This window comes from Periophthalmus magnuspinnatus, chromosome 21, assembly GCF_009829125.3.
Source record: "Periophthalmus magnuspinnatus isolate fPerMag1 chromosome 21, fPerMag1.2.pri, whole genome shotgun sequence".
NCBI lineage: Eukaryota > Metazoa > Chordata > Actinopteri > Gobiiformes > Gobiidae > Periophthalmus > Periophthalmus magnuspinnatus.
Window position 1 is genome coordinate 6,140,614 of NC_047146.1, and position 23,176 is coordinate 6,163,789.

The 23,176-nt window shown below is 40.4% G+C and overlaps 3 protein-coding genes across 4 annotated transcripts in view; 2 read left to right on the plus strand and 1 right to left on the minus strand.

The window, feature by feature from the left end:
- kdm6a (lysine (K)-specific demethylase 6A) overlaps positions 1-617 on the minus strand; it is a 37,647-nt gene extending 37,030 nt beyond the window's left edge. Inside the window, exon 1 of the mRNA XM_033986568.2 lies at positions 134-617. Coding sequence (XP_033842459.1) covers positions 134-297 — 164 coding nt within the window. The 5' untranslated portion in view covers positions 298-617. The remainder of the gene's footprint in view (positions 1-133) is intronic.
- A 491-nt stretch (positions 618-1,108) lies between these two features.
- Positions 1,109-5,248, plus strand: fundc1 (FUN14 domain containing 1). 2 transcript variants are annotated; one of them, XR_008649189.1, is made up of 6 exons: positions 1,115-1,148; positions 1,621-1,774; positions 3,543-3,618; positions 3,682-3,810; positions 4,520-4,995; positions 5,049-5,233. XR_008649189.1 is itself a non-coding variant. In XM_033986888.2 (5 exons), exons 1-5 carry the CDS (start codon positions 1,130-1,132, stop codon positions 4,595-4,597), a joined length of 456 nt encoding a protein of 151 aa, XP_033842779.1. In that variant the 5' UTR covers positions 1,109-1,129; the 3' UTR covers positions 4,598-5,248. The 2 variants fall into 2 exon arrangements, 1 of the variants encoding a protein (XP_033842779.1); XM_033986888.2 differs by having other exon boundaries at positions 1,109-1,148; positions 4,520-5,248.
- Positions 5,249-5,451: 203 nt separating this feature from the next.
- On the plus strand, positions 5,452-19,539 carry efhc2 (EF-hand domain (C-terminal) containing 2). Its single transcript, XM_055230727.1, has 15 exons — positions 5,452-5,517; positions 6,145-6,330; positions 7,209-7,359; positions 9,108-9,331; positions 10,985-11,236; positions 12,619-12,723; positions 12,954-13,092; positions 14,640-14,805; positions 14,878-15,020; positions 15,153-15,343; positions 15,507-15,640; positions 16,638-16,832; positions 17,734-17,826; positions 18,615-18,746; positions 19,422-19,539. The coding sequence occupies exons 1-15, from the start codon at positions 5,473-5,475 to the stop codon at positions 19,537-19,539; spliced, it is 2,274 nt and encodes a 757-aa protein (XP_055086702.1). The 5' UTR covers positions 5,452-5,472.
- Positions 19,540-23,176: the final 3,637 nt, after the last annotated feature.

Here is a 23,176-nt window from a genome sequence, read left to right on the forward strand (position 1 = left end):
TGCAAGAGGACAACACAGGCGGGTCCGTGTTACTCAGGGCTGCTCTGTTTGTTCTTTCGTGCCATGCAATTTGAAATCTACGAAAAAATATTTGAATTCACTTTTGATTTGTTTACAAGAGAAGTGTCCAAACCTGTCAATTCCTGCCAGAGTGTCTTCCTCCTGCGCCGTTAGCTTTGGAAAGTCCTCTTCGATTTCAGTTGCTTTTCCCGACGCCATTTTCTGCTCGTCATTCGCAGTGAGGCTCTGAGCAGCAGCAGAGGCGGCCGCGGGCAGCGAAACCCCGCACGATTTCATGGCAAGATCAAGTGAACCAAGCGACTCCAGTGAAATGTAAAAAGCACACGGCTGCACACTTCTCCAGGGCGAAACGGGGCGTAGCGTTATTCTTGCCAAATCCTCAAGGAAAAGCTCCCTTCAAGTTACCTTCCACCCTCATCCTCATCAAACCACCGCATGCATTCCAACGTGCCAATGTGTGCATGGAGTTGATATTATGTTAGGCTTTACCATTGAGTCTTTTTTTAATATTATCGCAAACTTCCCCAACCCTCGGCTCAAAGTTGTTGTAATTGTGTCACTTAAGGCAAACGCACGCCGCCACCTTCGCCACGCCCTCCGTTTACACCGGCCAATCAGCGGCCAGCGTGTGCCGTCACGTGACCGCCTGTGGCGGACGTGCTACGAACACGCGCACGAGAGCCACAGAGTCCCGCCTCCGCTCAACCATTGGATGTTTACTTGACATTAGGATGACGTAACAGCGAGACAACGCATTTGAATGGCCAATGCAGCTGTCAGTCATGTTGAGTTCTGTTAAAGATAACAAAGTGTTAGATTTTATTTGACTTAGATTTATTTTTTATGGATTACATTACATTTAAGTTATTATTTATTTACATTCAGTACAATTCCAATTATTACGTTTTTGTTGATGATTACAAATTAAACCTACATCCTCACACAAGCACATCAAACGATTTATAATATTATTTGCCTAAATTAAAATGGTAAATATGTTATGTGATCATGTGGCACGTTTATAATCTATAATCTAAGCAGCGTCTCTACGCATTTATGCAAATGAGCCGCGCAGGCAGCTGAGGACACGCGCGGAGCTAACGGCAAAATGGCGAACCGTGACAAGGGTAAGCAGGCCTCACGAGCCCGGACTGTGTCTGACGAGACCGTATCTCACTTTAATTATGACAAAGAAACACGTTAAAACCGTGTTTCCAAGTCGTTGTCGTGTTTTGTCATTTACAGCTCAATGCCTACAGACAAATGGAGTGTTTTAGTTTCGTTTTGTTTTCGGCTAAGTTGCTAGAGGCCAGAACTTTGTTTCAAGTTATAAGCATAAGTTTACAGGCTTCATACTGCAAAAGACTGCGAGTTTACAGACTGTATACAATAAGTCAACTATTGTGTTGACTGTATAACGTAAGTGTACTAAGTGTACACTTATGTCATACAGTTTGTACTAAGTGTACAGACTGTAACATAAGTGATCTAAATGCTCTGTTTACATCAGGCAGTTCTGTTCAGTGAAGCATTAACTTTGATGATGATGAGCTAAATGTCCAATGTCATTATACTTGTGCTGTTATTCTCTGTCCACAGATCTAGAAGAAGAGATTTACGACAAAGTCGTGGACTTAACAGAATATGCCAAACGTCAGAGATGGTGGAACAGAGTATTTGGAAACAGTTCTGGGCCAGTAGCTGAGAAATACTCTGTGGCTACACAGATAGCCATAGGTGGAGTCAGTGGATGGTAACTCATCTCTTATTGCTAAATACTGTGATATTATAACTGTTTTTGATAATAGAGGTCATGTACTGACATTGTATTTGTAAACTGCCCCTCCACATTCGCACTGAGGCAGAAATATGGGCAAACCAACAGACTAAATGTGTTTCTTTGCTTCTTTTGGCCTAAGTTTTGTCCATGGAGCTACTTTCTTTTGCTCAAATTCACTTTATACAGTAGAATGCAAAGAGAAAGTAATTTCTCTGTTGCTGCTGTGACTGTGCAAAACTAGTTTGTTAGTTAATTACAGAGGGAGATCTGATCCCACAGCCCGTATCAGTGATAAATGTGCTTGTAATCTGCACTGTCCCTGTCATTTCACTCTTCACTGGTTTTCTACGGTTGACTTGATTTTCTTGTTTTAAATTTCAGGTACAAACTAACTATTGATCAGAATTGTACATGTTTATATTTGTTATTAAACCGTAGAAGCTCTGTCACATTATTGACTTAGTGTTTTGAGCTTTTACATAAGAAAATGTCATTACCCACCATTGAAATCTGAAACGTTGTGGCGTCATCTGCTTAACCTCTATTGACATTAGCCTTTGTTTGATGGTGTGACGACACAATCCTGATCACTATTGATACTTTCCAGCTAATGTCATCAGCATTTCCCGGGGATGTGATGCTCTGACAGAAGCTGTGTTACTCAAATTACTTTAATCTGAGGTTTATTTTCACACAATCTGACCATAACATTACAGTCACAGGCTAGCTAGCATTAGCCAACAGTTTTCAGTTAGTGTCTCACCATTTTGTTGAAAGTCAAACTAAAACTTAAACAGGACCATGAACACTCGGATTTGTCACAGACTCCTAACAATGTGCTGTTTGAATCCATTTTGTATTTTCTTAAAACAGTTTTGACTTGCTTATGTGTGCGTTGTGTCATCATGGTAACGGCTGAACATTCCTCTGTAGAGATCCATGTAGAACACCCCCAGCATGTGATTGCAAAGTATCAGTAGGTCAGGCTCATGTTTTAGAATTTAATGCTGTCATTATTTCAGATGGAGGAGAGGGGGCCTCCATGGGTTTCAGAATAATGAAAAGCTTGACGTGACAATTAACAATGCAAAACTAAATATTACGTTTTTTGATTGATCACTCATCCTCAAAATGGCGGCGTGTAACAGGAAGCTGAAACCCTTGAATATGACTGTAATAAAGATAGAAACATGCAGTCCACAAATATTAAACATTGTTAAGATTAGTTATGATTGGCTTCACAAAAAAACTCCTTGAAAGTACTTTTAACCGACAAAAATCACATCTTTGGCATTGACTGATGGCACTACTTTCTGAAGATACTGAGCCTAAAGCTGGTTTTTATTTCATGTGAATAGACCCAGGAATTACAGAGACATTAACCATAAAACAGCCTAATAAATCTGTGATCTGACGGCTACACAGCAAACTCTTCCGTAGATTTCTGTCCTCCAGCTCAGTCTTAAACACTTACTAGAATGTTAGTTATAATGTCACGTAACACAACCTCTCCATGGATTTCAGAATGATGAGAACTCAAGACCGTTACCATAGTGATTAACCATTAAAACTCATAAATAAGTTGCTCACTGAAATAGACCCTTGCCCTGTGACGCATCTTTAAAGCTTTTTCTATAAAGTTGGCTGTAGAACTGAAGCATTTCACATTTTATTCTGGATTTTTTTTTTTTAAACGGTACAGTGACAAATCAGATTAGAGCCATGTGTTTATCTGCTGTAGGTGTGCGGGATACCTCTTTCAGAAGGTCGGGAAACTGGCTGCTACGGCTGTCGGTGGAGGTCTCCTCATGTTACAGGTACAGTTTATACTAACAGGACTGCGTTTACTTGTTTACTTTACATATATTTTGTTTCTTTAGATAGCAAATAACAGTGGCTACATCCAAGTGGACTGGAAGAGAGTAGAAAAAGATGTCAACAAAGCCAAGAAGCAACTGAAGAAAGGAAGCAAAGACGCGTCAACAGAAATCGACACAGTTTTTAAGAAGGTACGAAGATGATTTATACCATTTTGAATTTCATTTAATGTCATTTTTAAAGTTTGTAAAGCATTTGTAAAGTTAAAGACAGGTCAAAAAAATACGTTTTGCAAAATACCCCTTCTTCCATGTTATAACATTGTTTCCTCATCAAACACACGCCTGAAGAGGCTTTAGATGTCATCCATGCATGTTTGAGTAATCTAGTGATCTCTCCCGGGCCCTATTCAAACCCTCCTTATGGTTAGCTGTAAGATTCTACGTCACCCATGCTCTCACACAATAACTCTCCAGAAATATACAAAAACATGATACAAAACAATGCACTACAACTTCACAAACCTGATGTGATGTGCAGTAGTTTCATTTGTGTGATGCACGCTGATTGTGTTGTGATAGCGCTCTGAAGGAGGAGTGATTTAGCATGGGGACAGAGTCAGAGAGTCAAAAACAAAAGTGATACTTATAAAACATGTTAATACATTGTTTTCTGGGAATATAGTATTTTCAAAACAAAAGGAAACATCTAAATATGGTATGTGTTACAGTTAATAACCCGCAGAAGTGAAATATCTCCTCTTTTAATATTCCATAGATGTGTAATACCTTCTCTTTAATGCCCCATAGATGTCAAATACCCCCTCTTTAATACCCCATAGAAGTCAAATACTCTTTAATATTTTTATCTTCATGGTTGTATCATTTTGTGTTGTTTCAGTCAACAGAGTTTGTGAAGAAGAACATTGTCGTCACAAGCAGCTTCGCTGGAGGCTTTCTGCTTGGAATGGCGTCCTAGAAACTGAACATCTCTCTAGTTGAAACATATCATAAAAAGCTGTTTTAAATTTACCACTTGCAAGTAGATTGACCTAATGAACTGTTTATGCAGCGCATCATTATCTGAGTCCTGTAGTACCTCTCTATACTCTCTATATCAGAGGCATTTGTATTCTGTTGTATTGGTTTGACCAGATGTTAGACCTGTTGTTTTTATATCACCGTTTATGTTTTGAGCCAATCAGCCTTTGGACAAAAGACGCACCTTCAGTGTATTATTTATTTATTTTGATACTAAAATCAGATTTCATCATGTGAAGAAAAGCCAAGTTTAAATGTATCTGAGTGTAAACGATAATCACAAACATTCAAAATCTGAAGTCCAAAGCGCTCCCTGTGTGAGGCCTTTAGGAGGAGGTGATGTGTCTCCTTCTTTTAAAGCGCTCCCTGTGTGAGGCCTTTAGGAGGAGGTGATGTGTCTCCTTTTAAAGCGCTCCCTGTGTGAGGCCTTTAGGAGGAGGTGATGTGTCTCCTTTTAAAGCGCTCCTTTTGTGAGGCCTTTAGGAGGAGGTGTGTCCTCCTGCTCCTCCCTGTCTGTCTGCATGGCTTTGGCAGCTGTGCTGTTTGTGTTTAATGATAAAAATAAAATAATAAAGTTATTAAAGCATCATCCTGGCCTTTTATTTTAGTTGAAGATAATACACATGAGATCAGTCTGCTGGACCTTACAAAGTAAACTCTTTGTGTCACTAGATGGCGCTGTTGTGCTCTAGGCTGTTTCCTGGACACGCGCCTAAACACAAACACAGTTTCCATGGTAACTCCACTGATCCACGTTTCACGAGGCTGAAGTTTGGTGACTTTTATTTTTATTTTTTAATTGTTATCTCCGTGATGTCTTCACTGCCTCTGCTTCCGGGTTATTCTCCAAACAAACACGTGAGTCTGTGTATCATTAAAGCTGCTCATTTGAGCATTAATCGTGTTAAACGGGTGTTATTACTCGCTGCAGTGCGCATGCGCGAGTAATTTAAACGTTTATCTGACTTTTATATTTTGTTCTGTTTTGACTCCTCCGCTCCTTGAGCATAAAGCTCCACTGCCAAAAAAGAAACTAACATGAAAGCATTTCATTTTCACGATGGTTTCATTCATTAAAAAAATAAACAACTGAAAAACTTGCGTCCTCACACAGCCCCTGTCACAGAGCTGACTCGTAAACTGACTGAAGCACTGACTGTATATATATTATATTTTATAAATTTATATGATATACGTGTTTATAGAGTCTGTGGGTGGAAGGCAGTTGCTTGTCTCCATGGAGATATCCTAACAAAGCTTTAACTGAAATGTTCCACAGAGTGGCATAAAACTTTTCCAGCTCCGTGTAGAAAGTTCCAGAGTTTGTGCATAAATGTTGTGTTGTAGTAGCTGTGTTTTAGCTCTAATTACTCATCCCTGACACAGTTGTGACTCTCACTGTCAAACGTCCAGATGCCCTGTCTCCTCTGCTGCCAAACACAGTGTTGATGTGTGTTTTTGTTCTAACACATGTGTCTATCACAGCTCGGCAAAGAGGCTTTTCACAAGTCACATCACTTTGACACTTCAAATGGAGTGACTTTACTGGTGGGAGAGAAACCAGGAATCGGAGGAGAGACGTTACCTGGACAAAACATGAGACCAAAGTATTCAGTGTATCCCAAAGGAGAAGGACGAGAGCAGCCGGCCTGGGTGGCCTTTGATAAACAGGTGAGGCAGACGTGTGCTCAGAGTTCAGCCTCTCACTCCTCTTGTAATAATAATAATGTCTTACACTTGTAATGCTCTTTAAAGGCTTGTCAAAGCCTCTCAAAGCTCTACACTATAGTCATTATTCATTCATTTCCACACTTGGTGATGGTAAGCTACTGTTGTAGCCACAGCTGCCCTGGGGGCAGACTGACGGAAGCGAGGCTGCCAATCTGCGCCATCACCTATCATTCACGCACACACACCACTTGCCTAAGGACACAACGACAGAACTTGGTTAGAGTGGGACTCGATTGGGGGACCAACACTCTAACCACTGAGCCACTGTCGCCTCTTGTCCCTCTGTCACCCTCTTTACTTCATCCCTCTTTCTCTCCTCTTTGCCTCTCTCTTTCCCTCCTCCGCTCTTCTCTTTTCCCTCTCCTCGCTTTCCCTTCTCCCTCTCCCCTCTTTACCATCCTCTCTAGTCCCTCCTCTCTCCTCTCTCCTCCTCCTCTCTTCTCTTTCTCTCTCCTCCTCCTCTCCCTCCTCCTCTCTCCTCCCTCCTCTCTGTGTTGTAGACTTTGTGTTTTATACTTTAAGTCCTTTTGTGTCGTAGGCTTTGTGTTTTGATTTTGAGTCTTTTTGTCGTAGGCTTTGTGTCTTGATTTTGAGTCTTTTTGTCGTAGGCTCTGTGTTTTGATTTGGAGTCTTTTTGTCGTAGGCTTTGTGTCTTGATTTTGAGTCTTTTTGTCGTAGGCTTTGTGTTTTGACTTTGAGTCTTTTTGTCGTAGGCTTTGTGTTTTGATTTTGAGTCTTTTTGTCGTAGACTTTGTGTCTTGATTTGGAGTCTTTTTGTCGTAGGCTTTGTGTCTTGATTTTGAGTCTTTTTGTCGTAGGCTTTGTGTTTTGACGCATACTTCGAGGAGCTGGTGCCACAGGCCAGAGAAGAGACCTACAGAATCAGAAAGTGCAAGATCTTCTTCCACCTGGAGGACGACACCATCAGAGTCGTGGAGCCGCAGTCGAAGAACAGCGGCATGCCCCAAGGTGAAAACACTGCAAACGAGTCATGTGACCATCACGAACGAGCCGGCTCTTTTGAACGATTCCTTAAAGTGAACGGTCGGAACCAGATCTTTTTCTTATTATGCATTTTTTTTATCCTGATTAACACAAGAATCAGAACAGAAGCAGAGAAACGACAGTGAGAGATTTATGAACATTTATTATTATTATTATTATTATTATTATTATTATTATTATTATTATTATAGTCCAGAGTTTTATTTAGACTGTGCATGATTCCAAACACTCTCCACTCTCAGTTTGAACCAGTTTAAAAACAACAAAGTACAAGTAGTAACAAGTAGTAAAGTACTGTACTTAAGTAAAACTTTAAGGTATCTGTAGTTTACTTAAGTACATTTTACAGTGAATACTTTTTACTTTTACTTCCGTACATATGAGAGCAGTATCTGTACTTTCTACTCCACTACATTTTTGAACTGGACTGAAAAGTAAAAAGTACTTTTCATCTGATTTGAGGGGTTATTTTTACCGTGTTCGTAGAAACATCCTGACTAAAGTTTTCGATTTCAAGCTTCGACTTACACAAAATAATAATAATAAATAAATACACAAAATGTGTAAGAAAATTGAGAAATGGATTTGTGTTGTTGCTGTGACCAAAATATGAATCATTTTAACCCATATCTCTGCATTTACACTTTAACAAATGAACCACTCTTTTACTTTTCAAACAAGTACTTAAATACTTTTACTTAAGTAGATTTTTTCATATGATACCTTTTAACTTTTTAGCCCTGTGTCTGTACTTTTACTTAAGTAACAAAGTGGAGTGCTTCTTCGTCCTCGGGCCTTGTGTTTCTCTGTGATCAGTTTGGACATAAAATGACTAAACTGAGTTTTCACATATCGTAAATAAACAATAAAAGAGCCAGTCTCTCCAACGGCTCTTTGAAGTGAACCGATACAAAAGATTCGGATCCCACAAAAGAGCCGAAAGTCCCATCACTGTTGAGTCCTCTGACATGTGTAGGCTGTGGTTGTGCGTTTACTGTGGTTGTGTGTTCACTGTGGTTGTGTGTTTACTGTGGTTGTGTGTTCACTGTGGTTGTGTGTTCACTGTGGTTGTGTGTTCACTGTGGTTGTGTGTCCTCTGTGGTTGTGTGTTCACTGTGGTTGTGTGTTCACTGTGGTTGTGTGTCCTCTGTGGTTGTGTGTTCACTGTGGTTGTGTGTTCACTGTGGTTGTGTGTTCACTGTGGTTGTGTGTCCTCTGTGGTTGTGTGTTCACTGTGGTTGTGTGTCCTCTGTGGTTGTGTGTTCACTGTGGTTGTGTCCTCTGTGGTTGTGTGTTCACTGTGGTTGTGTGTTTACTGTGGTTGTGTGTTCACTGTGGTTGTGTGTTCACTGTGGTTGTGTGTTCACTGTGGTTGTGTGTCCTCTGTGGTTGTGTGTTCACTGTGGTTGTGTGTTCACGGTTGCGTCCTCTGTGGTTGTGTGTTCACTGTGGTTGTGTGTTCACTGTGGTTGTGTGTTCACGGTTGTGTCCTCTGTGGTTGTGTGTTCACTGTGGTTGTGTATTCACGGTTGTGTGTTCACTGTGGTTGTGTGTTCACTGTGGTTGTGTGTTCACTGTGGTTGTGTGTCCTCTGTGGTTGTGTGTTCACTGTGGTTGTGTGTCCTCTGTGGTTGTGTGTCCACTGTGGTTGTGTGTCCTCTGTGGTTGTGTGTTCACTGAGGTTGTGCGTTCACCGTTGTGTCTTGTTACAGGGACGCTCATACGACGTCACAGGATCCCACTTCCGCCGCCAAACGACGATCAGTTCTACAACGTTTTTCACTTCAACGTGAACCAGGAGGTGGCGCTGTACTCTCGGAGGTTCACGATCACAAACTGCGACAACTTCACCAGAAATTTTATCACCAACCTCGGCGTGCGTCTGAACGAGCCCACGCCCTCGCCCGTGGATCCATACAGCCAGCTCAGGGACGACGTGAGTTTATATCACACAGGATTTAAAAAACTGATTTTGTACAGTTTGAAACTCAACTATGCAGAGATGGAACGTAGTACAAGTAGTAAAGTACTGTACTTAAGTGAAAAATGTAGGTATCTGTATTTTTTATTTGATATTTTTACTTTTACTTGAGTTTTTTTTTGCTCCAGTATTTGTACTTTTACTTTAATACCTTTACTTAAGTAGATTGATACTTTTTTACTTAAGTAGATTGATACTTTTTTACTTAAGTAGATTGATACTTTTACTTTACTTAAGTAGATTGATACTTTTACTGGAGTTTTTTTTTTTGTTTTTTTTTGCTCCAGTATCTGTACTTTTACTTAAGTAGATTTTTCATTTGATACTTTTACTTCAGTGTTTTTTCGCTCTGGTATCTGTACTTTAATTTTTTACTCTTAAAGTGCATTTTTTAACAGGTAGATTGATACTTTTACTTTTACTTTTAGTTTTTTTGTTTTGTTTTGTTTTTTTGCTCCACTATCTGTACTTTTACTTAAGTAGATTTTTTATTTGATATTTTTACTTTTACTTGAGTATTTTTTTTGCTCCACTATTTGTACTTTTACTTTCATGTGATACGATTACTTTTTACTCTTAAAGTTCATTTTTTAACAGGTACTTTAATACCTTTACTTAAGTAGATTGATACTTTTACTGGAGGTTTTTTTTTTTTTTTTTTTTGCTCCAGTATCTGTACTTTTACTTAAGAAGATTTTTCATTTGATACTTTTGCTTCAGTGTTTTTTCGCTCTGGTATCTGTACTTTTACTTTTTACTCTTAAAGTGCATTTTTAACAGGTAGATTGATACTTTTACTTTTACTTGAGTTTTATTTTTTATTTTTTATTTTTTGCTCCACTATCTGTATTTTTTCATATGATACTTTTACTTTTACTTGAGTATTTCTTTGCTCCGGTACCTGTACTTTTACTTAAGTGGATTTTTTCATCTGATACTATTACTTTTAACTCTTAAAGTACATTTTTTAACAGGTACTTTAATACCTTTACTTAAGTAGATTGATACTTTTACTGGAGTATTTTTTGCTCCAGTATCTGTACTTTTACTTAAGTAGTTTTTTCCATGTGATACTTTTACTTTTACTTAAGTATTTCTTTGCTCTAGTATCTGTACTTTTACTTAACTAGATTTTTTCATGTGATACTTGTACTTTTAACTCTTAAAGTACATTTTTAAAAGGTACTTTAATACTTTTACTTAAGTAGATTGATACTTTTAATTTATTTTTTTATTTTTTGCTCCAGTATCTGTACTTTTACTGAAGTAGATTTATCCATGTGATACTTTTACTTTTACTTGAGTATTTTTTCACTACGGTATCTGTACGGTATCTCTTTTACCTGCCTTTTTGCCTGTACTTTTGCAGTACTTTTACCTGCCTTTTTGCCTGTACTTTTGCAGTACTTTTACCTGACTTTTTGCCTGTACTTTTGCAGTACTTTTACCTGACTTTTTGCCTGTACCTTTGCAGTACTTTTACCTGCCTTTTTGCCTGTACCTTTGCAGTACTTTTACCTGACTTTTTGCCTGTACCTTTGCAGTACTTTTACCTGTACTTTTGCAGTACTTTTACCTGACTTTGTGTACCTGTTCTTGTTTTCGCAGATGGAGAAAAGCATGAATCCGCTGAGACCCTACGAGAGGATTGACACCCGGAGGCAGTTCTTGGATAACGACAGTAAAGTGTTGCGTTTCTATGGTTACTGGGACGACAGCTCGAGTCTGTTCGGCGACGTCAGAGATTTGGTGCTGCATTACTTCCTCGTCGACGACACCATAGAGATCCGTGAGGTCATCGCCCCTAACTGCGGCCGGGATCACGTGTCCAAGTTTCTGAGGCGGAGCAAACTTCCCAAGGTGAGACATTACGTCATTATGTCAACTTTACGTAACTGAATGTACTTATAGTCAAAAAAGGGGAAAAAAGGGGAAAAGAGGTTAAAAAAAATAAATAAATAAATAAAAAAGATTAAAAAAAGAAAAGTTTAAAAAAGTTAAAAAAAAAAAAAGTTAAAAAATAATAAAAGGTTAAAAAGTTTTTTTAAAAAGTTTTTAAAAAGTAATAAAAAAAAAAAATTAAAAAAGGAAAAAAAGTTTAAAATAAGTTTAAAAAAAATAAAAAAAATAATAAAAAAAAATAAAACAGACCTGTCCCTGTCCCTGTTTAGACTGCTACCCCTGTGACCCGGACCCAGATAAGCAGAAAAAAATGGATGGATGGATGGATAAAAAAAAGGGGAAGAAGTTTTGTGAAAGTAAAAGTACAGATACCGGAATAAAAAATAATGCTCACATAAAAGTAAATGTATCACATGAAAATAAAAAAGTTTAGTAAAAGTGTTTCATGCAGATCTTGAGTTTTATAAAGCTTCAGATGTCGTGATTTTGAGACCCAGGACACGCTGGAGGGACGGTGTCTCTCATTTGGCCTTGGACCGGCTTAGGGTCTCACTGGAGGAGCTGGAGGAAGTGTCTGGGACGAGGGAAGTTTGTGAGTCCCTGTTTAGACTGATGACCCCGCGACCTGGCCCGAATACGCAAAAGAAAATGGATGGATTGAGCTGGATTTTGTTCAACAGAAACAATTCAATGAATCATTTGACAGAGCGTTTGTCCACTGATCTGAAGGTTGCCGGTTCAAATCCCGCTCTCGACATAAACATCACTGGTCGAGCGGTCAGATTCACTCACTCACAGGTTGGCGGTGCGATTCCAGCTCCCACAGATGAATGCTGTTGTTGTGTCCTTGGGCAAGACACTTAACCCTACTCTCTTTTCAGTCCTGTTCAAAAATGTAGTGGAGCAGAAAGTACAGATACTGCTCTCAAAAGTACTGAAGTAAAAGTAAAAAGTATACACTGTAAAATGTACTTAAGTAAAAATGTGATGTATTTGTACTTTACTTCAGTACAGTTCCTTATTTTTTTTACTATTTCACCTTCCATCTTTGTTTATAGTGACTCAGTGTGTCTGACTTTAAATGAAACTCACCAGGAGTAAACGTTTTAACCAGGACGTGATCTTTCCCACCTCTTTTCTCCGTCTTCATCACTCAGTATCGTCCTGACGTGACCACAGCCGTCCCCTCGAGCGTGTGGTCCTCGTCCTCCACAGACCCACCTAAACCTGATTATCCTCCATAACGTCGATAAACGTTACAGATTTAAAAAGGCAGCCCTGTCATTCAAACAGGAGCCGGACTCTGGTGTTTTACTCTGTTTTCTTTACATTTTGTGCAGTTGGCCCCGAGTGGACTCCTGCCTCCTGGAGCCGTCACGCCCCGCGCCGTCCTCAACGTGTTTGACTCCAACCAGGGCAAGCGCTTCATACTGGACAGTCTGAAGGTGCGTTTCTGCAAGATATTTCATAAAGTTAACAACGGAGGTAACATATTTATATTTAAACTGATTCAGTGTAAAATATATAACACACAAATACAAAAATTGATGGTTTAAGACCCAGAAAATCTTAAATTCTCTGTCAAAACAAACTCAAATCTATAACTGAAACCCCCCCAAACACTTTTCTTTGTATTGTATCTGTATAATAAAGCGATACTCCTGTCCCACTGCAGACTGGAGCCGTCAAACAGGAGTTCTACAAAGACTCTGACCTGACCATAGGCACAGAGCTGAACGTGTGGGGCCGCAGAGTCACCATCACCGACTGCGACGAGTTCACCAAGAACTACTACCGCAGCAAATACGGCATAGGTGAAACATACACTGCTTTTGTTTATTTAACACCTTTAAAACTACTTCATTAATGCATAAATACATACACTTGAACTGCTTTGTATCATTTTGTAGTACACCAAGTGAACACATGGTGGCGGTAAAATCTAACAGCAGGAAATTAGGATTCAGTTAAAAAAGAAAAGTGAAAAATGAAATTGAATTGTACAGCCAGAATTTTTTTTAAAATAATAATAATAATAATAATAATAATAATAATAATAATAAAATAAAATATCAAAAAATTGAAGATAAATCTAATAATAATACAAAATAAATCTATAATGATAACAATAATAATGATGATGATGATAATAATAAATATAAATACAATCAAATATTAAAAAATAATACATCTAAAATAAATCTACTAATAAAAAATATAATAAATTAAATAAATCAATAATAATAATAATAATAATCAATATAAATAAAATAAAATATGAAAAAAATCTAAAATAAATCTAATAATAATACAAAATATACAATAAATAAAATAAATATATAATAATAATAATAATGTATAATAATAATAATAAGAAGAAAACCCACATCTTCTCTCTGGCATCTAATACTAGCTCGATAGGAAATCTTATGTTTGTTTGGGGTTTTTTTTGTTGATTTTTATGTGAAGCGTTTGTTCAGCTGAAGTTGTTTTAAATGTGCTATAGAAATAAACTTGAACTGAACTGAATAATACCTGCTGCCACTTGTACTTATGTTACTGCACTATTCTGTTTAAGTAATATTTTAGTACATAAACTAAATCCCTGGTCTGATTTCCTGCTTGTGTCTGTTCCATTCCGTTCATTTCCAGTTTATTTCTGTAGCACATTTAAAACCACTTCAGCTGAACCAAAGAGCTTCACATAAAAGTCAACACAAAACCCTGTAACTGCTGACGTCTCTTTGAATCCCACGTTTCCCTGTCAAGTTCCCATATTAAGTTGTAGTTCAAATATCTTCAAATACCTGAAGAAGCCGAAAAAGTGAAGGGTCTCGAGTTCCTTTAAAGTCAGCCCAGTCCAAGAGCGACACATTAGACAAGTTCTCAAGTGGCAGTTTGTGAAGAAAAGTTGGAAAAAGCCGTTCTGAGTTCTGTAAAAGAATCCCTCGATCTGTGGCATCAACGCACAAAACTCCATCCAAAATTCAAGGATCATTTATGTGTCTTGTATTTTTATTTGTATAATCGTAACTATTGTGTAAAGTAGACAAGCTCCGGACGTTGTTTACAGTTTGGTTTCTGGATAAACTGTGGCCAAGGATCCGTACGAACAATGGAATTACTCAAAGTTTTATTGCTAAATCTCAAATATAATTGAGTTCCGTGCTCTTTAGTGACTCGGGTTGTCTCACCTGTCATGTGCAGTTTGAGGGGACGGAGCTGCTGTCCTCTGCTCCTCAGACGGATTAACTTTTGCCCTTCTGGTCACTCCCTCCCTCTGGGTTTCTGCGCTCTTCTAATGACTCCCTCCCTCTGGGTTTCTGTGTGTCTTTCATGTCCTTTTCTCTTGTTGTCCCAGAGGACTTCACCCCTGTGCAGTACAAAGCCCCCGCTGCCCCTAAGCCCTCCAGATACGTGCCCCCCTACAACGGCTTTGGATCCGAGGAGGACTCACTCAGCTCCTGCCAGGGTCTGGTGCCCAAGCCTCCGCAAAAGGACTTCCACAAATTCATGACAAAAGACAGGTGTGATGAGTGTCAGTGGAGAGGATGTGCCGCTCAGACAGAGCTGATATTCTCTGTGTTTATGTGACACAGGGACGGCCTCGAGAGTCATGTGCTCAACTTTGAGGCCAAGATGGTGACTGAAAACCCAGTGGACAAGGACCGAGTGTTCATCATCTCCTTTTACCTCAGAGACGACACCATCAGCGTGTTTGAGAAGATACAGAAGAATTCAGGTCAAAGTTTAGAGGAAAAATACTATATATATATGTAAATATTACCTGTAAATGTGCCCACAGTACATATGTTGTGTTTGTTTAAATCCCAGGCCGTCCACACATCGTCCTGTCTCTGTGTTCTGTCTCTAGGTGTACTTGGAGGTGCATTTCTGCAGCGTGGTCGTGTGAAGAAGTCGGGGCAGGACCAGAGCCAGAGGTCGCAGTACTTCACAGCTCAGGACTTTTATGTTGGAGCTGTTCTTTGTCTCAATAAACGTAACTTTCAGCTCATTGAAGCTGATGAATACACTCTGAACTACATGGAGCAGCACGCGGACGAGGTCTGGACTCTTATATGTGCATATGTTATATACAGTATATATTATATACTGTGTATGTGATATACTGTGTGTGTTATATATTACATGTTTGTGTTGGTGGCGTATCAGCCCCTGATGAGACATGTTTGTGCTTAATTATATAAAACCTATTGTTTGTTTGTAGTTTGCCAGAGCCGACGTGGGCTGTATCCTGAGCAAACTGCGCTCCATCTCTGACGACAAACAGAGAGAGATTCAGACTTTTCTGACTCTCAGTGACCCCAGCGGCTCTGGCTTCATACATTATGAACCCTTCAGGTGTGTGTGTGTGTGTGTGTTTATTATCACCACACATGAGACAAAACACACATTATTGACTTGACCAGAGGCACCAGAGGAGCTGAAGCAGATGAACATTTTGGCGTCAGGTTTGAGTCAAATACAGTGTTTTACAGTGAAGCTCTGGACGCCTGTAAAACTGTGAGAGTCTGTAGATTTGGAACAGACCAAAAGTAGAACAAATGTTCTTCATGTGTGAAAGTTCCTACTTGTTTGTGTAATTTGTTTAAGTGTGTATTCATGTGTCACAGGGGGCTCCTGATGTGTTTAAGTGTGTGTTGTTGTGTGTTGTCATGTCACAGGGGGCTCCTGATGTGTTTAAGTGTGTGTTGTTGTGTGTTGTCGTGTCACAGGGGGCTGTTGATGTGTTTAAGTGTGTGTTGTTGTGTGTTGTCATGTCACAGGGGGCTCCTGATGTGTTTAAGTGTGTGTTGTTGTGTGTTGTCGTGTCACAGGGGGCTCCTGATGTGTTTAAGTGTGTGTTGTTGTGTGTTGTCGTGTCACAGGGGGCTCCTGATGTGTGTTGTTGTGTGTTGTCGTGTCACAGGGGGCTCCTGATGTGTTTAAGTGTGTGTTGTTGTGTGTTGTCGTGTCACAGGGGGCTCCTGATGTGTTTAAGTGTGTGTTGTTGTGTGTTGTCGTGTCACAGGGGGCTCCTGATGTGTGTTGTTGTGTGTTGTCGTGTCACAGGGGGCTCCTGATGTGTTTAAGTGTGTGTTGTTGTGTGTTGTCGTGTCACAGGGGGCTCCTGATGTGTGTTGTTGTGTGTTGTCGTGTCACAGGGGGCTCCTGATGTGTTTAAGTGTGTGTTGTTGTGTGTTGTCGTGTCACAGGGGGCTCCTGATGTGTTTAAGTGTGTGTTGTTGTGTGTTGTCGTGTCACAGGGGGCTCCTGATGTGTGTTGTTGTGTGTTGTCGTGTCACAGGGGGCTCCTGATGTGTTTAAGTGTGTGTTGTTGTGTGTTGTCGTGTCACAGGGGGCTCCTGATGGGTTTGGAGTGTGGTCTGTCGGAGCATGAGGTGCTGGTTCTCTCTCGCTGCTTCTCAGAGCCCGAGCGCTCGGAGCTGGACGTCGGCCTGATGTTGGCTGTGGCTCAGCACTTCCTCAGAAAGGAGCATTTTGAAAACTTCTCTGAACTGACCAAAGCTTTGACCCACCGTGACAGACACAAGTAGGTACACACACGCACACACACACACCCCCACACACGCACACGCACACACACACAGACATTTTGGGTTTCTATGCTTTTTGGGGACATTGCATTTACAACCTTCACCACAGTCACGACTTCTCTATCCTTAACCTAAATCCCAAGTTTAATCTATTTTAACCCAAATCTTAACTTTTAAACCTTGATGCTGATCTAATAGGATTTACATCATGGGGACCTGATTTTTGTCCCGATACGGAAGGCAGGTCCCCACAGTGTGTGTGTGTGTATAAAGAATTTAGTCCCTACAGTGTGATAGAAATACACTCTCACACACACACACACACACACACACACCCTGGCTGAAGCGGTGCCAGAGAAACACACGCAGAAAAAACACACAAAGGAGCACAGCGTCACAACAAGACATGAATCGTTCAGGCAGTGGCCCCATATCTCAGAGCTGACATTAGTTCCAGCAGTGTGAGTGCAGCATTGGAACCAGATGCACCCTGCAGACCTGCCCGGCCTCCGCAGGACACAACCGCCTCTCCACAATGCCTTTACTTCTTTTGTTTTGTCTTTGCTTTGGGTCGTTTTATACGTATATGTGCGCATGTGTGTGGGATTACATAAAGTCTGAAGGCGCGGGGGCCAGACTGTCCTCCCCGTGTGCGAACGACTCTGTTAGCACTTAGCGAGCTCCGGTTTATTCATCAATATTAACGGTTTGACGGTGGCACGACAAGAACGAGGAAAACATCTGGCTCCGTAAAGCGTCACGGGCTCATTTACTTTACGTCTCGTCCTTCTCCCGTTGTATTCACACAAACGCATCCTGACACTTGTAATAAACGGTTCACTCTCGTCCCACCACGTAAGTCCGACTTGTCAACACTAATGTCTTTCCTTTGCGCAGGACGGGATATCTCTCCTTGAAAGAGACCAGGACCATCTGCAAATCCTTCAGCCTCCCCCTGCCCGAGACCCTGCTCACACCCCTGCTGCAAAAGTACGTTTCGCCGACCGCATCCACGCCGTCATGTATTTAGAAGCAAACGCAACAGAGGTTATTAGGAAACCGTCTGCGTAACCTGCATCAGCCCCGTTGTCAGTTTGAACGTCTCCATCTTCAGCCTCTCCCCCCTCGTTTCCGTCCCATCAAATAAACCCGACCTGCCAATAATGTCTTTAACAGCGTTTCTATCTCACAAACCGCTTCGCATTTCTATTGTTCAAATGCGATGGTGCGAGAAGTGTCCCATTTTGTTATGTTAAAGTACAAATACAAAGGTAAAAAGTTGCTCAAGTAAAAGTGTCACGTGAAAAAATCGACTTAAAGTGTTAAAAGACCTGTTTAAAAATGTACTTTAAGAGTAAAAAGTAAAAGTGTTGTTCATTTAAGTGTAAATGTAGTGATATCGATTAAAAAAATGACACAGATTTTGGTCATAGTAACAATTTTCTTATGAATTTTGTGTATTTATTTTTGTTTTGCTCAAAGCTGAAGCTCGAACTCGAAACTCTAGTCAGGATGTTTCCACGAACATGGTAAAAATAACTCCTCAGATCACATGAAAAGTACTTTTACTTTTCAGTTCTGTTCAAAAATGTAGTGGAGTAGAAAGTACAGATACTGCTCTCAAATGTACTCAAGTAAAAGTAAAAAGTATCCACTGTAAAATGTGCTTAAGTAAAGTACAGATATCTAATAACTCTACTTAAATACAGTGCTTTACTACTTGTACTTCTTTTCCTTCGTCTCTTGTAAAAAGTTTGGTGTTGCTCCGTGTGCTGCAGGTTTGCACAGGGGGATGACCTGGACTATCACGCTTTCGTCACTGGTATTAACTGGGTGGAACATCCTGCCGCCCCAGTGATGCCCGAGGACATTCTGAAGGTAAGCAAAAGACCGTTTTATTCTGGCAAAATGTACTGACGTCCCAGAGGAAGACCCGGGACACTCTGGAGGGACTGTGTCTCTCGGCTGACCTGGGAACGCCTTGAGGTCCCACTGGAGGACGTGTCTGTGGCAGAATGCACCAATAATGAGCCATAAAACAGACTTATTCACCCCTCCACAGCTCGAGTTTTACCGTATTACAACCAAAATCCCCCAGTCTCCCACTTTTGCACAGAAAAATAACTCATGATAAATACAGAGACCCAAAATATAAAGTTCCAGCTTCATAAACTGAACGATAAATCGATTAGGGATGAATGTGACGGGCCGATCAGGTACTGGATTTACACATTGCAAATAATGAAAAATCACTGGGAATAACCAAGAGCCACGTCTCGTAAAAAGCAGCTTCAGACGAGGAGAAAGAGGAAGTGTCTTTCATCTGCTACATAAAACTGATTTAACACGCTGCAGCCACGTCTGAGCGGGAACAGGTGAACGATGGAGATATGCTCCCTGACATTTCAATAGAACAGTGGGTGTGTGTGTGTGTGTGTGTGCGCGTGTGTGCGAGTGTGTGCGAGTGTGTGCGTGATGCTAGCTTTGATACTTTGTCTTTGCCTCCAGCCTGTGTCCGTGATGTACCTCATGTATAAATATATGCACTGAAGGAAGTATTTTTAAATTCTGTTTTTACAGGTCAGTTTAAAGACTTCAGACAGTAGAGGAGCTGTGCCAAGAAACATCAGCTCTGCCCGTGTGCTGCGAGACGTCTTCCCCGGGCCCCTCAACAGCACAGACCCGACAACTGCTGCCTCATAGATCCATAGAAAGTACAACACAAAAAGGTTTATAATAAAAACCTCCTGTTTGCACCGGCTCTGCTTAAGTACAAGTCTGTCCATGGACCAGCCCCAGAGAATATCTCACACTCTGAGGACTAAACCAGGACTAAACCAGGACTGAACCAGGACTAAAGCAGGACTGAACCAGGACTAAACCAGGACTAAACCAGGACTGAGCCAGGACTAAACCAGGACTGAGCCAGGACTAAACCAGGACTGAACCAGGACTGAACCAGGACTGAACCAGGACTGAACCAGGACTAAACCAGGATTAAACCAGGGCTAAACCGGGACTGAACCGGGACTGAACCAGGACTGAACCAGGACTGAACCAGGACTGAACCAGGACTAAACCAGGATTAAACCAGGGCTAAACCGGGACTGAACCGGGACTGAACCGGGACTGAACCAGGACTAAACCAGGACTGAACCAGGACTGAACCAGGACTGAACCAGGACTGAACCAGGACTAAACCAGGATTAAACCAGGGCTAAACCGGGACTGAACCGGGACTGAACCAGGACTGAACCAGGACTGAACCAGGACTAAACCAGGACTAAACCAGGTCGAAATGTGGATGAAACATGGACTGAACATGGACATATGACTGAAAGGGTTTTATTCTGCTTCTTCTTTAAATGTTAATTTTATGATGATTATTTATATTTTGATTTGTTTTATTGTGACTTTAACGTCTTTCTTATTCTGTAAAACACTTTGAATTACTTCGTGTATGAATTGTGCTGTACAAATACACTTGTCTTGTCTTTACTGGTCTCTCTTGTCCTGTTACATAAACCTTGAGAGTGTCTTTATAATTCAGTGTTTTAATATTTGAACAACATGGTATTGACGACCCTTTAAGGAGTAAAATGACGCGATCGTCTCAATAAGGAATGCACTTAAAGGGGATGTTCGGACAACACATGCTTTTTGATGTGAACGCTTTTATGTTCTATGGGTTTAGCGCTAAGACCTCTATGACAAGTTTAAAGGCTGGAGCTGTTAAAGCGGAACCATATTTTGAGCTCTGGGCGGCCTGGACTCGCACACTTTATGATTACATTACAGAAGATCCCTGAGTGCAAATGGGATCAGAGGAAAAGTACTCAGGGGTGAATCATGGGAGAGAAGTGATGGGGACAGTTTGCTGGCGAAAACTGAAGTAGAAACTGAAGGTCTGTGCATAAAACTGCGGAAACAGGACTCACTGTGTCTGTAGAAAGAGAAATGAGCAGATAAGATGAACTAAAACTTTACACTGGGACTGGACATGGTCAGGGAGGACGTCCATGTTGACCAAGTGAATCTTTTATAAAACAACAACAATAATAACGACAACCACGACATCATCAATGGCAACAACATCAGCAACATTATGAACAGCATCATCAGCAACATTGACAAAAACATTAACAACAACAACATCAAGGAAATCAACATCAACAAAAGCAACATCAGCAACAACAACATCATTAACAACATCAACAAAAACATCAAGAAAAAACAACATCAACATCAGCAACATCGACAAAAACATTAACCACAACATCATCAACTACGATGACAACATCAAGAAAATCAACAAACAAAAGCAACATCAGCAACAACAACATCATTAACAACATCAAGAAAAACAACATCAAGAAAAAACAACATCTACATCAGCAACATCGACAAAAACATTAACAACAACAACATCAACTACGACAACAACATCAAGAAAATCAATATCAACAAAAACAACATCAGCAACAACAACATCATTAACAACATCAACAAGAACATCAAGAAAAACAACATCAACAAAAACATTAACAACAATATCAAGAAAAACAACATCAACAACAAAAACATCAAGAAAAATAACATCAAGAAAAATAACAACATCAAGAAAAATAACATGAACAACATCAAGAAAAATAACAACATCAAGAAAAATAACATGAACAACAACATCAAGAAAAATAACATCAAGAAAATTAAAACATCAAGAAAAATAACAACAGTCAACAACATAAAAAACAAACAAACAACAACATCATCAACAACATGAACAACATCAATATCAACAACGTCAACAAAAGCAACATCAGCAACAACAACATCTTCAATAATAATAAATATGTTTAATGGACAGCTGCACATCACTAGCGAGCAGCAGATTTTTGTTTTCATTTGTACCAAAATGACGACGCGACGCTGCCGAATCCTACGAGTATCAACGATTAAGAAAATAAAACCGGAGAAGGAAGTGCGGACGTCACAGTGGGCGTGTCCCGGTGGTGGTTAAATGGCGTCTTGAAAACAGTCGATTAAAGATTAAACTCAAACACGAATCTCTCCAAATACGACTTCAGAGGCTCAATGAGAAGAAACAACTAGAACAGGGTTAAAAGTTCTAAAAGGTTACAGAATAGGTCCAAATGATGCACATCTGATATTCATAATGTGATATATATTCAGAGGATGTGTATTACGAGGACTTAACATTTCCTTATCTGTGAAGATGAACGGCGATCATTAAAGTGTTATTTAGCGTACAGGACTTTTGTTCCTTTAAAGCACATTCCTCTTGGAGCTGCCTCCTGAATTATAGCCACAGTTCATAACCTCATTTGGTCTGGGAAAGTTGAAACCATAGACTGTATATATAAATCGATGTAGCTCACCTGCTAGCCGCCGCCTTCGAAACAGGAAGTGATCATGGGCGCACGTCCGGCTCCATCGACTCTGGCTCCAATTCACTTTCTATTGAAAAACTGTGGCCCCTCTCTCTGTAATTGCTGCTGTCAGACTCGTCGTGTTGGTCTTAAAATGTTCACTTAATCCACGTCTTCATACAGTCTGTGGTTGAAATACTTAAAAATGACTGTCTTTCTATGTTTACATTTTGATTTCATCCACTCAGCAGGTTAAATAAATAAATAAACACCATTATCAGCGGTTGACTTTGTGTGTGGCTTTAGTCGGTCTATAAAAACGCCCCGACGTGTAACCAGATCCTGTGCTGAGGATATGTCAAACTTCAGGGATCAGGCCTTCCACCTCCTCCATGTAACTCACACAGATTTAAAGCACCGGGGCAGAAACGGGGGATGACATCACCGCGAGGGGCACGACCGGGTCCTCGCTGTCTGCTTTCACACATACTAAACATTAGCCCCTCCCCCTCGGGCAGACGCTCGGCTTACAGAGGCCGACGTGGAGGTTGCGAGCTGGGACCAGAGCCTCCCGAAAGCTGTGAAATTCAGAGGGAACGTGGGATGAGAAAGAGGAAAGGCAGACGTGTCAGACTAGGTTACAGGATGACAATTGTCTTCCTACACGTGTCTGGATTTCTTTACTTTTTGCATTTTTGTCCCACTCAAATCTTGATAAATCGTTTAAGAAAATTATACACAAAATGCCGTTACATCCAGTCCGTGGTAATTGCGTTTTTTAGCAATCAGACCTCATTTCTTCAAGAGCATCGGCCGTTTCTCCTGCAGTTATGTTCCTGTAACAGTAAATCGGTTTTATACGAACTACACAACATTTTAAAGAGAATGGTCACATGAGCAGAAAACGTTTTACTCAAATGAACATAGTTTATATCAGATTTTAGAGACAA